Source organism: Heptranchias perlo, chromosome 19 (genome assembly GCF_035084215.1).
Source record: "Heptranchias perlo isolate sHepPer1 chromosome 19, sHepPer1.hap1, whole genome shotgun sequence".
NCBI lineage: Eukaryota > Metazoa > Chordata > Chondrichthyes > Hexanchiformes > Hexanchidae > Heptranchias > Heptranchias perlo.
The window spans coordinates 30,242,400-30,256,159 of record NC_090343.1 but is presented as its reverse complement, the minus strand read 5'-3'; the positions used below and the strand labels follow the sequence as shown (position 1 = coordinate 30,256,159).

Genomic DNA, 13,760 nt, shown 5'->3' with positions numbered 1-13,760 from the left:
GAAAAAAAAAGAGGCAGAAACATCCGGAAGGCAGAGAAAGCCAGCAAATGACCCGTTATATTAAAAACAGATAGCTTTTGTTCGCTGGTGGGGTTACGTGTAGCGTGACATGAACCCAAGATCCCGGTTGAGGCCGTCCTCATGGGTGCGGAACTTGGCTATCAATTTCTGCTCGACGATTTTGCGTTGTCGTGTGTCTCGAAGGCCGCCTTGGAGTACGCTTATCCGAAGGTCGGTGGCTGAATGTCCCTGACTGCTGAAGTGTTCCCCGACTGGGAGGGAACCCTCCTGTTTGGCGATTGTTGCGTGGTGTCCGTTCATTCGTTGTCGCAGCGTCTGCATGGTCTCGCCAATGTACCATGCTCTGGGGCATCCTTTCCTGCAACGTATGAGGTTGACAACATTGGCCGAGTCACAGGAGTATGAACCATGCACCTGGTGGGTGGTGTCCTCTCGTGTGATGGTGGTATCTGTGTCGATGATCTGGCATGTCTTGCAGAGGTTACCGTGGCAGGGTTGTGTGGTGTCGTGGACGCTGTTCTCCTGAAAGCTGGGTAATTTGCTGCGAACGATAGTCTGTTTGAGGATGGGTGGCTGTTTAAAGGCGAGTAGTGGAGGTGTGGGGATGGCCATAACGAGGTGTTCGTCGTCATTGATGACATGTTGAAGGCTGCGGAGAACATGGCGTAGTTTCTCCGCTCCGGGGAAGTACTGGACGACGAAGGGTACTCTGTTGGTTGCGTCCCGTGTTAGTCTCCTGAGGAGGTCTATGCGATTTTTTGCTGTGGCCCGTCGGAACTGTCGATCGATGAGTCGAGCGTCATATCCCGTTCTTACAAGGGCGTCTTTCAGCGTCTGTAGGTGTCCATCGCATTCCTCCTCGTCTGAGCAGACCCTGTGTATGCGCAGGGCCTGTCCATAGGGGATGGCCTCTTTGACGTGGTTAGGGTGGAAGCTGGAAAAGTGGAGCATCGTGAGGTTGTCCGTGGGCTTGCGGTAGAGTGAGGTGCTGAGGTGCCCGTCTTTGATGGAGATTCGTGTGTCCAAGAAAGAAACTGATTCTGAGGAGTAGTCCATGGTGAGCTTGATGGTGGGATGGAACTTGTTGATGTTATCGTGTAGTCTCTTTAGTGATTCTTCGCCGTGGGTCCATAGAAAGAAAATGTCGTCGATGTATCTGGTGTATAGTGTTGGTTGGAGGTCCTGTGCAGTGAAGAAGTCCTGCTCGAACTTGTGCATGAAAATTTTGGCGTATTGGGGTGCATGACGTCGAACACCATTTGACAGGTGGGGTGTGGGGGGGGGGGGGGGGGAGACCCTCACTCATTGCAGGAGGCCACTCTGTCACTTGGGACAAAGTTTGGCCTCCACCACCCTCCTCCTGACAATCAAAGTCACCAACTTGCACACTTGCCCCGGGGTCCAGAGACATGTACCTACCTTGCGGACCCCCTCAGATATACATCTTCCAGATGGGGGCCGCTGTAGCTGCAGTCATGACATCCTCGGAGGGCGAACAGCATCACCAGCCTCGCCATCCACGCCGTCCACCTCTGACACGTGGAGCTCCACAACAGAGTGCTGTGACACATCCACCTGTACAGCAGGAGGGAGGGCAACCGCAGAGAGAGATGCGTCGCAGAGGGCACTACCCTCGCCACAGGGTCCACGGACTGAGGCTCAGCTTCCTGGACCTCTCTGAGCAGCAGTGCACACGGAGGCTCAGAGTTACTCGACATGTAGTCGTGGACATCTGCAGCCTCCTTCATGCCAAGCTGCTCCCAGCTGGCCCGAGCACCATCTTCTTACCTGTCGCTGTCAAAGTCACCACTGCCCTCAACAACTTCTCCTCCACATCCTTCCAGGGTGTTACCGGGGACATCGCTGACATCTCTCAGCCGTCTGCACAAAAGAGCCCTGCAAATATACCTACACCCACTCTGCAATGACACAATGGGTGGCATCAGTTGTGGGTCTTCATAGTGATCCTCAGGAAAGGGCATTATTGCACAAACCAGACAAGATTCGCAAAGACATGGCAGTAGTGGTGCCAATATAATATGTAATGTGAGTTGGTCAGAAATTCCATATAAGTAACAACCATGACAAACCCTCGAACACCCTTCTGCATCCCCTTCATGCTCTCGGTACGTTTGCCTTACGCTGCCTACTGCACATATCTGATGCATGTCCTGTGGCTGCAGCACAGGTAGTGGCAGGTTGAGTGAGGCTGACTGTGAAAGAGATGCACGAGAGGGTGAGTATGAGATAGAGCCATGAGATTGTATGAGGATTGGGTTGAGCGGTAGTGGCGGGATGAGGACTGGCGAGGTGAGTAAGTGCAGGTAAGATGAGGATGAGCTTTGAGTTGGTATGAGGGGTGATGTGACAGTTGTGTTGGCAGTGCAGAAGGAGGTGTGGGGTGGGGGCGGTGATGTGGCAGATGGAGTGTAGGGGAATGAGTAAGTGTACTCACTTTGGCTGACCTACTGAGGTCATTGGAGCGCCTCCTGCATTGTAAGCAGGTGGGCGATATGTTGGTGGTGCAGGTGACCTCCTCTGCCACCTCGAGCCAGGCCTTCCTGGTGGCAGAGGCAGGCCGCTTCCTCCCGCCCGCCGGGGGGAAGATCTCTGTCCTCCCCCTCCTCCTCACCCCTTGTATTGATACTTGGAGTGAGTCATCATTAAACTGGGAGCAGCCTTCCCCCTGGGCTGCTCCATGCTGTAATTTTTTCTATTTGTTGCAGCATCTGTCAGTGGAGGACTGCCCCTTTAAATAGAGCTCCTCCAGCTGACAGATCTTACTGCGCATGCGCAGCCCGCCCGACGCGCAGATCAGCAGTGGGGAACCCGGAAGAGAAGGTAAGTGGATCCAATTGGGCTACGATCGCACGGGAGGCTGACTAATTTCACCGGGCGCGTGGATAGCCCCCCCGCCGCGAACCCGCAGCCCTGGTAACATCGAGCCCTAGGAGTGCTGTGCCCAGTTTTGGTCCCCCACATGCTGGGTGATATAGCGGCTTTGGAAAAGGTCCAGAGGAGAGCTACAACAATGCTTCCTAGCTTAAAGAACCTCAGCTACTCAGATAGGCTTAAGGACCTTGGTCTATTTACTTTAGAGCAGTATAGACTTAGAGGTGACCTGATAGAGATTTATAAAATAATTAAAGGGCTGGATAGCCTCCCTACTGATAGGTTACATAAGAAATAGGAGCAGGAGTAGGCCATACGGCTCCTCGAGCCTGCTCCGCCATTCATTAAGATCATGGCTGATTGTCGACCTCAACTCCACTTTCCTGCCCGATCCCCATATTCCTTGATTCTCTTAAGAGAAATCTTTAAAAAAATCTATCGATCTCAGCCTTGAATATATTCAACGACTGAGCATCCACAGCTCTTTGGGGTAGAGAATTCCAAATATTCATGACCCTCTGAGTGAAGAAATTCTTCCTCATCTCAGTCCTAAGTGTCTGACCCCTTATCCTGAGACTAAATCCCCTGGTTCTAGACCCCCCCGCCAGGGGAAACATCCTCTCAGCATCTAACCTGTCAAGTCCTCTTAGAATTTTATATGTTTCAATGAGATCAACTCTCATTCTTCTAAACTCCATAGAGTATAGGCCCATTCTACTCAATCTTTCCTCATGGGACATCCCTCTCATTCCAGGAATCAATCTAGTGTACCTTTGTTGCACCGTTTAACCAGTTTATCAGGTTGGGCAGGACCAGAGGACACAAGTTTAAACTATGGAAGAGTACGAATAGACTGGATGTTAGGCAGGTCTTCTTTTCCTAGAGAATTGTGAGCCTCTAGAATACAATGCCGGCTGGTGTGGTGAGTGCTGACTCTCTGCCTTCAAGAGGGAGCTGGACCAGTTCCTGACTGGGACAGAGATCGTATCATATAGAAGGTAAGTGTCTTTATAGATAACACTTGGTCCATGTGATCTCCTGGACTGGTTTCGATCGCCTGTGGGGGTTGGAGAGGAATTTTACGGAGTACTTTTTCCCCTATTGACCTTGGTTTTTTTCTGATTTTTGCCTCTCCAAGGAGATTACATGGCTGCAGGGGTGGCTATGATTGGAGTGGGGGGGAGAAGGGGAGGGAAGAAGTGATTAGCCACGATGGTCTGGCCATCGTGGTGTGGGGTGGGCGTAATGGACCAGTTGGTCTTTTCCTGCCCATCAATTTCGTATGTCCGTACCCCTCCCCCAAGAAGAAATACTTAAACTGCGATCCAAAACCAATTGACTTAGCAACGTGCTTCTTTTCTATCTTTATAATGACCAAAATAATTAAAGTTTATCTAAACAAATTAAGATCACTATTAGAACTACTGTTTTTTTCTCACACAAGTCAAACAAACTGAATAAAAAAACTTCTGCTGAACCAGTAGCTGTTATATTTTTCAAACAAAAGAGGGGACAGAATACCTTTTTGATTCGAGCTGCATAGTTCATCTGCACCCCACCAATCAAAGCAGTTCGACCATGGCAAGGGATATTGGAAGGAAGCAAATAAATAGTACACGCTGTAGCCTATGATGCAGTTGTAGTAAAGGGCCACTATTGTTGACACAAGGACCATAGTGACACCCACACCTTAAAATGCATTGAGAAAAAGGAGCTTAGGTTAGAGTAGTAGAAGTAAATTATTTAATTGCTGTAAATCTTTTCACATACATTTACCTGGTCAGACAATCAATTATTGGTTCAATGACAATTAGTGCCATTTAATTTTTATTTGCACAATTCCTTATTTGCAGTTTATGCAAGTAATTATTCTTTGAACCAAATATTACAAATTAAAGTAGATAAATATTTAGTGCAAAACCATATTTCTTATTTCTAACTATTCTTTCAGGTTCAATAAATAGCATAGTTAGCATAGTTTACTGCAATATATTCTGGATTGTAAACAACAGCTTGCTGTCCCAATATGCTTTTCTTGGTGAGGGGGGGGGGGTGGCGGTGATGGGGCTGAGCAGAAAAAAAAATAAAAGAGTAAAGGAACAAACTGCATTCCTCTCAGTGAACAAAAAATATGGGGATATTTTAAAACTATGAAACTGAAACAAAAAAAAAATCTGTATATATAACTATCTAAAATTTAAAAGAAATGGAGTAATTTTGTAGCAAGCTAACTGCTCCATGGGAAGTATGTGACCATCAGTATTATCAAACATTCTTCCCACTAACAATCCCATCTTGATTGGTCTTGTGTTTCATTTGGTCTTGTGTTTCATTTATAGGGCTGTTGACCAAGAGGTAGGAGACGTCACAGACGCTTTGATCTAATGATCTTTCATTATCAAGGCTGTGGATCAACAAGGTATGAGATGTGACAGAGGCCCAATGGATGGAATGAGTATGGTGGCTCCACTTACAGTCCCACACATCCACGGCAAGAATTTAATAATAGCCAACTGATTTCATACAGAAGCAGGAATAGACTCAGGTACTTATTATTCAGGGCAGCAAGAGTTTCTAATAAAATTCCTGCTACAACTGAGCTGAAGAGTATTCATTCAAAATCTCAATTAATTTATATTCCCTTTTTGAACAAGAAATCATGAAAAACTCCAGCATTAATAATATATACTTGTTATTATATTGCACTTTAGTTTGTGGACAATGTTGTTTAACAACAATGACCTTCGGGTAAGCATACTCCAAGGCAGCCTTCGAAACACACGACAACGCAAAATCGTCGAGCAGAAATTGATAGCCAAGTTCCGCACTCATGAGGACGGCCTCAACCGGGATCTTGGGTTCATGTCACACTACACGTAACCCCACCAGCGAACAAATGTTATCTGTTTTTAATATAATGGGTCATTGACTGTCTTCCTTTTCTCTCTCTCTCTTTTTTTTGGGGGGTTTGTATATTCGGTGGCCTTTTAGGTGACACCTTTCTGTCTGCTCACTGTGATTGCCTTGGCAACGGGCAGTAATCACCGGGCATTGTTCTGTGATTTTCAAATGCGAAGGATTCGAGGGTTTCATTTCCACACCGTTCACCTGAGGAAGGAGGAAGCCTCCGAAAGCTTGTGGAATTTAAAATAAATTTGTTGGACTATAACTTGGTGTTGTAAAATTGTTTACAATTGTCAACCCCAGTCCATCACTGGCATCTCCACATCACAACAATGGCAGAGATAGACATTGAATCTGCAAGATAAACTAAAACCACGAGATTTTCCCTTTTTGTACTGGTTCCCACCCTACCACCCACCCCACTCTCCAAAAGTGGAGTGAAATTGGTCACTTTTTAAAAAAAAATCTGCTGTGCTTTTTAAGGCCTAGTTGAAGACTTTTTGGAGAAAATCATGCAGTTTTCCACTGGATGGAATTAAAATGACCAGGTAGGAATTGGCACAGCCTGGAGCAGGGGTTAATACAAAGATAGAGCAGTTAAATTCTTTGTATGTTGGTGCAATTGTTACATTAAGCAGTCCAGTATCGGCCTTGTTTGAGAGAGCTCTTTTTGGGACAAAGCAGCAAGCCTATCAACCACTTTTATATTGTCCACTGCTGTGCATTCACCAGCACTTTTATCTGCTGAGCTATACTCTTCTTAGGGACACTTTAAACAAATGAACAGTAAATTATTCAAAAGCCCTCGTGCTACTTAGAGGCATATGAAATAAAAAATCTCAAAAGTTGAATGTTCAAATAAATTACTATAAAGTACTAACCAATGGATAAATTTAATTTTTAGGACACTCTACAATAACAGGCAGATAATGCACACAATTTTTAAAACTGGAATCATAGTTTAATTTTTCCTTCTGATTTCAAAACTATGATGTTCATTATACATGCAAGAGCAAATATTTTGATTCTAATGCCATGGGTTCATAAATCAGTCTTTCAAAATCCAGAAATGGCCTTGTTTTTAAATATGAATATACACATTCATTGCTGAATTTAAATTTCCTATAGTTTCCTGCAGCCCAGAGCTGGATCACTGTCCTGACCTGTTGCTGAACTTGTTATGGTGGTTGTTAACCCAATTGAAGGTGCAAAATGAGAATTATTGCAGGCAAATCCTGACTAGTTTTACTGGCAAAAATCTCACCAAAGAAATTCTATAGAATGAATGTATCCAGCAGAAAACAGAATTATCATTTATATTGGTTCTCATTGAAGAAAACAAAAAACAACAAAATTTAGCACTCATGTTTCTAAAAACAAAGTATTTCCCCAGGCTGCTATATAAACACCAACCTTGTAGGATTGGCACAGCTTTCCACATGAAAATAGGTCCCACGCTTGCAAACTGCCCAAGTGAACATTCCAAGAAAAACACTGGCAACCCTACAAATGCCAGCATGATTACATATGGAATAACGAAAGCACCTGTACATCACAAAAAAAGTGAAGCAAATCAGAAAAACATTGTGTGAATAGATTTAAAGTGACTGGGTTTACTAGTGCAATTTTAGAATAGAAATTAGAAATACCATTAACAGTAACAATATATTGCTGATAACATAACAGTACAAACGTATGTTGAAAATATATTCAGCACCTCGAGTTAATCCCCAGCACCCAACAAAATAACCAATTTCACTAAAGCCAAGTAATTTACATAGAATCCATTATGGAACTGTTGTTGGATGTGAAAGTACAATCTGTGTACTCAACTCTTTACACAGAAATAGCACGAAACACAGCAATAAAGTAGTGCTGAAACTATATGAGCTCAAAATTTACAATGATGTTTTTCGTGCATAATAAAAAGCACCATTACTTCAGTTAAACAGTATAGTATGCTCACATCCCCAGGCAGTTAGTACGGTACCATAGCATAAAGTTAAATATGTAATGCTACTTGATTATAGTAAAGAACGATTAAAAACATTGTTATATAATTTCTCCCCTCCACATCAAATACTATTAAATTTCCACACATACAGGCAACCCCGAATTTAAATTTATTCTCTACGATACATGAACACTTTTGAAAGAAACTCATTTCAGAACTGCAGACCCTCAGAAAGAAAGGGGGTAGGTGGGGACGCGAGGGGGGACGCGGGGGCCAAGATAGGGGGTGCGAGGGGGGACGCGGGGGCAGAGAGTGGGGGCGCGAGGGGGGACACGGGGGCAGAGAGCGAGGGCTGAGGGGGGACGCGGGGGCAGAGAGCGGGGGCCGAGGGGGGAATGCGGGGGCAAAGATCTGGGGCGCAAGGGCGGAAGCGGGGGCAGAGCTGGGGCGTGAGGGGGACACGGGGGCAGAGAGCTGGGGCGCGAGGGGGACGCAGGGGCAGAGAGCTGGGGCGCGAGGGGGGACACGGGGGCACGTGGGGGGACGTGGGGGCAGAGAGCGGGGGCGCGAGGGGGGACGTGGGGGCACGAGGGGGGACGTGGGGGCTGGGAGGGGGGCCGCGAGGGGGGACGTGGGGGCTGAGAGCCGGGGCGCTAGGGGGCATGCAGGGGCAGAGAGCCGGGGCCCGAGGGGGGACGCGGGGGCAGAGAGCCGGTACGCGAGGGGGGACGCAGGGGCAGAGAGCCAGAGTGCAAGGGGGGACGTGGGGGCAGCGAGCCGGGGCGTTAGTGGGGACACGGGGGCAGAGAGCGGGGGTGCAAGAGGGGACGCGAGGGCAGAGTGCGGGGGCCGAGGGGGGACGCGGGGGCAGAGAAAGGGGGCGCGACGGGGGACGCGGGGGCAGAGAGCAGGGACGCGAGGGGGGACGCAGGGGCAGAGAGCGGGGGCGCGAGGGGAGATGCGGGGGCAGAGAGTGGGGGCGCGAGGGGAGACGCGGGGGCAGAGACCGGGGGCGGAGGGGGACGCGGGGGCAGAGAGCGGGGGCGGAGGGGGGGGCGCTGGGGCAGAGAACGGGGGCGCGACGGGGGACGCGGGGGCAGAGAGCAGGGGCGCGAAGGGGGACGCAGGGGCAGAGAGCGGGGGCGCGAGGGGAGACGCGGGGGCAGAGATTGGGGGCGCGAGGGGGGACGCAGAGGCAGAGAGCTGGGGCACAAGGGGGGACGTGGAGACAGAGAGGAGGGCCGCGGGGGCAGAGAGCGGGGGCGCGAGCGGGGATACGGGGGTAGAGAGCGGGGACCGAGGGGGGAATGCGGGGGCAGAGATCTGGGGCGCAAGAGGGGAAGCGGGGGCAGAGCTGGGGCGCGAGGGGGGACGTGGGGGCACGAGGGGGGACGGGGTGGCAAAGAGCGGGGGCACGAGGGGGGACGTGGGGGCAGAGAGGGGGGACGCGGGGGCTGAGAGCCGGGGCGCGAGGGGGGACGCGGGGGCAGAGAGCCGGAGTGCAAGGGGGGACGCGGGGGCAGAGAGCCGGGGGCGAGGCGGGACGCGGGGGCAGAGAGCCGGGGCACGAGGGGGATGCAGGGGCAGAGAGCCGGGGCGCGAGGGCAGAGAGCCGGGGCGCGAGGGGGGACTTGGGGGCAGAGAGCAGGGGCGCGAGGGGAGACGCAGGGGCAGAAAGCCGGGGCGCGAGGGAGGACGCAGGGGCAGAGAGCCGGGGCGGGCGAGGAAGTGGGGCCAGTGAGGGAGCAGGGGCAGGAGAGGGGAGGACGAGGGCGGCGGAGCGGGAGGGCGAGTGCTGGGGAGCGGCAGGACGAGGGCGCGGGCGAGGGGGAGCGCGGGCGGGTGAGGGGGAGCGCAAGGGTGCGTCAGAGGGCGGGGGCGGGCTAGGGCGCGCCAGAGGAGGGGGCAAGCCGGGGCACTTCAGGGGGCGGGTGTGAACCGGGGCGCGCAGAGGGCGGGGGCGGGCCGGGGCACGCCAGAGGGCGGGGCAGGCCGGGTCTCGCCAGAGGACGGGGGCGGGCCGGGGCGCGCCAGAGGGCGGGGCGGGGCGACGGCACACGAGAGGATGGGGCGGGGTAGGGCGAGGCGTGGTCGCGCGAGAGGACAAGGCGGAGCGAGGGCTCGCGATCGGGCGAAGGAGAGCGAGAGCATGAGAGCCGGCGAGGGCGAGTGAGAAGATGAAGATGAGCGAGAGGATGAGGGCGAGCGAGAGAGAGCGAGAGGACCAGGGCGAGAAAGAGAGAGCGAGAGGACCAGGGCGAGAAAGAGAGAGAGCGAGAGCGGGCGAGAGGACGAGGGCGAGTGAGAGAGAGCGAGAGGACCAGGGCGAGAAAGAGAGAGCGAGAGGACCAGGGCGAGCGAGAGAGAGCGAGAGGACGAGGCCGAGCGAGAGAGAGCGAGAGGAAGAGGGCGAGCGAGAGAGAGCGAAGGAACGAGGGCGAGCGAGAGAACGAGGGCGAGCGAGGGTGAACGTGAGAATGAGGCGAGCGAGAGAACGAGGTCGAATGAGAGAATGAGGGCGATTGAGAGAACGAAGGCGATCGAGAGAGCACGATAGAACGAGCGAGAGAGTGCGATAGAACGAGCGAGAGAGCGTAAGAGAACGAGGACGAGCGAGAGAGCTCGAGAGAACGAGGGCGAGCGAGAGGACGAGGGAGAGCGAGAGAGAGCGAAAGGACGAGGGCGAGCGAGAGAGAGAGGGCGAGGGCGAGCGAGAGAGAGCGAGAGGTCGAGCGAGATAGAGCGAGAGGACGAGCGAGAGGACGAGGGCGAGCGAGAGGACGAGGGCGAGCGAGAGGACGAGGGAGAGCGAGATAGAGCGAGGGCGACTGAGGGAGAACGAGGGCGGGCGAGAGTGAGCGAGAGAACGAGGGCAGGCGAGAGTGAGCAAGAGAACGAGGGCAAACGAGAGAATGACGGCGATCGAGAGAACGCGACAGAACGAGCGAGAGAGCGCAAGAGAACGAGGGCGAGCGAGAGAGAGCGATGGAACGAGGGTGAGCGAGAGAGAACAAGGGCCAGCAAGGGCGAGCGAGAGGACGAGGGCCAGGGAGGGCAAGCGAGAGGACAGGGCCAGCGAGGGCAAACGAGAGGACGAGGGCCAGCGAGAGAGAGCGAGAGCACGAGGGCGAGCAAGAGAGAGGAAGCGAACGAGGGCGAGCGAGAGAGCTCGAGAGAACGAGAGCGAGCAAGAGAGAGCGATGGAACGAGGGCGAGCGAGAGAGAGCGAGGACGAGCGAGATAGAGCGAGGGCGAGCAAGAGAGAACAAGGGCGGGCGAGAATGAGCGAGAGCACGAGGGCAGGCGAGAGTGAGTGAGAAAGAACAAGAGGACGAGAGCGAGGGAACGAGGGTGAGCGAGAGAGAGCAGGGAACGAGAGAGAGCGAGAGGACGAGGGCGAGCGAGAGACAGCGAGAGGACGAGGACGAGCGAGAGGACGTGGGAGAGCGAAAGGATGAGGGAGAGCGAGATAGAGCGAGGGCGACTGAGGGAGATCGAGGGCAGGCGAGAGTGAGCAAGAGAACGAGGGCAAACGAGAGAATGACGGCGATCGAGAGAACGCAACAGAACGAGCGAGAGAGCGCAAGAGAACGAGGGCGAGCGAGGGAATGAGGGTGAGCGAGAGAGAACAAGGGCCAGCGAGGGCGAGCGAGAGGACGAGGGCCAGCGAGGGCAAGCGAGAGGACAGGGCCAGCGAGGGCAAACGAGAGGACGAGGGCCAGCGAGGCCGAGCGAGAGGACAAGGGCCAGCGAGAGAGAGCGAGAGCACGAGGGCGAGCAAGAGAGAGGAAGCGAAAGACGGCGAGCGAGAGAGCTCGAGCGAACGAGGGCGAGCGAGAGAGAGCGATGGAACGAGGGCGAGCGAGAGAGAGCGAGGACGAGCGAGATAGAGCGAGGGCGAGCAAGAGAGAACAAGGGCGGGCGAGAATGAGCGAGAGCACGAGGGCAGGCGAGAGTGAGTGAGAGGACGAGGGAGAGTGAGAGAGAGCGAGAGGACGAGGGCGAGCTATAGAGATCGAGGGCCTGTAAGATAGAGCGAGAGGATGAGGGCGAGCGAGAGGACGAGGGCGAGCGAGAGAGAGCGAGAAAGAACAAGAGGACGAGAGCGAGGGAACGAGGGCGAGCGAAAGAGAGTGAGGGAACGAGGGCGAGCGAGAGAGAGCAGGGAACGAGAGAGAGTGAGAGAGAGCGAGAGGACGAGGGCGAGCGAGAGACAGCGAGAGGACGAGGGCGAGCGAGAGAGAGTGAGAGAAGGAGGGTGAGCGAGTGAGAGCGACGGGACGACGGAGAGCGAGAGGCCGAGGGCGAGCGAGAGTGAGCGAGAGGACAAGGCCGGGCGAGAATGAGAGAGAGGACGAGGGCAAGCGAGAGAGAGCAAGAGGACGAGGGCGAGCGAGAGAGAGCGAGAGGACGAGGGCGAGCGAGAGGACGAGGGCAAGCGAGAGAGAGCGAGAGGACGAGGGCGAGCGAGAGAGAGCAAGAGGACGAGGGTGAGCGAGAGGCAGTGAGAGCACAAGGGCAAGCAAGAGAGAGGATGCGAATGAGGGCGAGCGAGAGAGCTCGAGAGAACGAGGGCGAGCGAGAGAGAGCGATGGAACGAGGGCGAGCGAGAGAGAGCGAGGACGAGCGAGATAGAGCGAGGGCGAGCAAGAGAGAACAAGGGCGGGCGAGAATGAGCGAGAGCACGAGGGCAGGCGAGAGTGAGTGAGAGGATGAGGGAGAGTGAGAGAGAGCGAGAGGACGAGGGCGAGCTATAGAGATCAAGGGCTTGTGAGATAGAGCAAGAGGACGAGGGCGAGCGAGAGGACGAGGGCGAGCGAGAGAGAGCGAGAAAGAACAAGAGGACGAGAGCGAGGGAACGAGGGCGAGCGAAAGAGAGCGAGGGAACGAGGGCGAGCGAGAGTGAGCGGGGAACGAGAGAGAGCGAGAGACAGCGAGAGGACGAGGGCGAGCGAGAGAGAGCGAGAGGACGAGGGCGAGCGAGTAAGAGCGTCAGGACGACGGCGAGCGAGAGAAAGCAAGAGGACGAGGGCGAGTGAGAGAGATCGAGAGGACCAGGTCGAGCGAGAGAGAGCGAGAGGCCGAGGGCGAGAGAGAGGACGGGAGCGAATGTGAGAGAGCGAGAGGATGAGGGCGAGCGAGGGAGCGAGAGGAAGAGAGGGGGAACGAGGGCGAGCGAGAGGATGAGGGCGAGCGAGAGGACGAGGGCGAGTGAGAGAGCGAGAGGACGAGGGCGAGCGAAAGGACCAGGGCGAGCAAGAGAGAGCGAGAGAACCAGGGCGAGTGAGAGAGAGCGAGAGGACGAAGGCCAGCGAGAGCACGAGGGCCGGCGAGGGCGAGCGAGAGTGCGAGGGCGGGCAAGAGTGCGATGGGCAGTGAGGGGGAGCGAGAGAACGAGGGCCAGCGAGAGCGAGCAAGAGAACGAGGGCAAGCGAGGGCGAGCGAGAGAATGAGGGCCAGCGAGGGCGAGCGAGAGAAAGAGGGCCAACGAGGGCGAGCGAGAGAACGAGGGCCAGTGAGGGCGAGCGTGAGAACGAGGGCCAACGAGGGCGAGCGAGAGAATGAGGGCCAGCGAGGGCGAGTGAGAGAACGAGGGCGAACAAGAGAACGAGGGCCAGCGAGGGCAAGCGAGAGAACGATGGGCAGCAAGGGCGAGCGAGAGAACAAGGGCCAGCGAGGGCGAGCGAGAGCACGAGGGCGAGCGAGAGAACGAGGGCAAGGGAGAGAACGAGGGCCAGCGAGAGAACGAGGGCCAGCGAGGACGAGCGAGAGAACGAGGGCAAGCGAGGGCGAACGAGAGAACGCGGGCCAGCGAGGGCGAGCGAGAGAACGAGGGCCAGCGAGGGCGAGCGAGAGAACGAGGGCAAGCGAGGGCAAACGAGAGAACGCGGGCCAGCGAGGGCGAGCGAGAGAACAAGGGCCAGCGAGGGCGAGCGAGAGCAAAAGGGGCGGCGAGGGCGAGCGAGAGCACGAGGGCGAGTGAGAGAAC

The 13,760-nt window shown here is 54.5% G+C and overlaps 1 protein-coding gene across 1 annotated transcript in view; it reads right to left on the bottom strand.

Moving 5' to 3' along the window:
• LOC137335346 (sodium- and chloride-dependent neutral and basic amino acid transporter B(0+)-like) overlaps nucleotides 1-13,760 on the bottom strand; it is a 123,406-nt gene that overhangs the window by 60,639 nt on the left and 49,007 nt on the right. The window contains exons 4-5 of the mRNA XM_068000680.1: nucleotides 7,231-7,362; nucleotides 4,435-4,602 (exon numbers count right to left, since the gene is read on the bottom strand). Of these exons, the coding sequence (XP_067856781.1) occupies nucleotides 4,435-4,602; nucleotides 7,231-7,362 (300 nt within the window). The remainder of the gene's footprint in view (nucleotides 1-4,434; nucleotides 4,603-7,230; nucleotides 7,363-13,760) is intronic.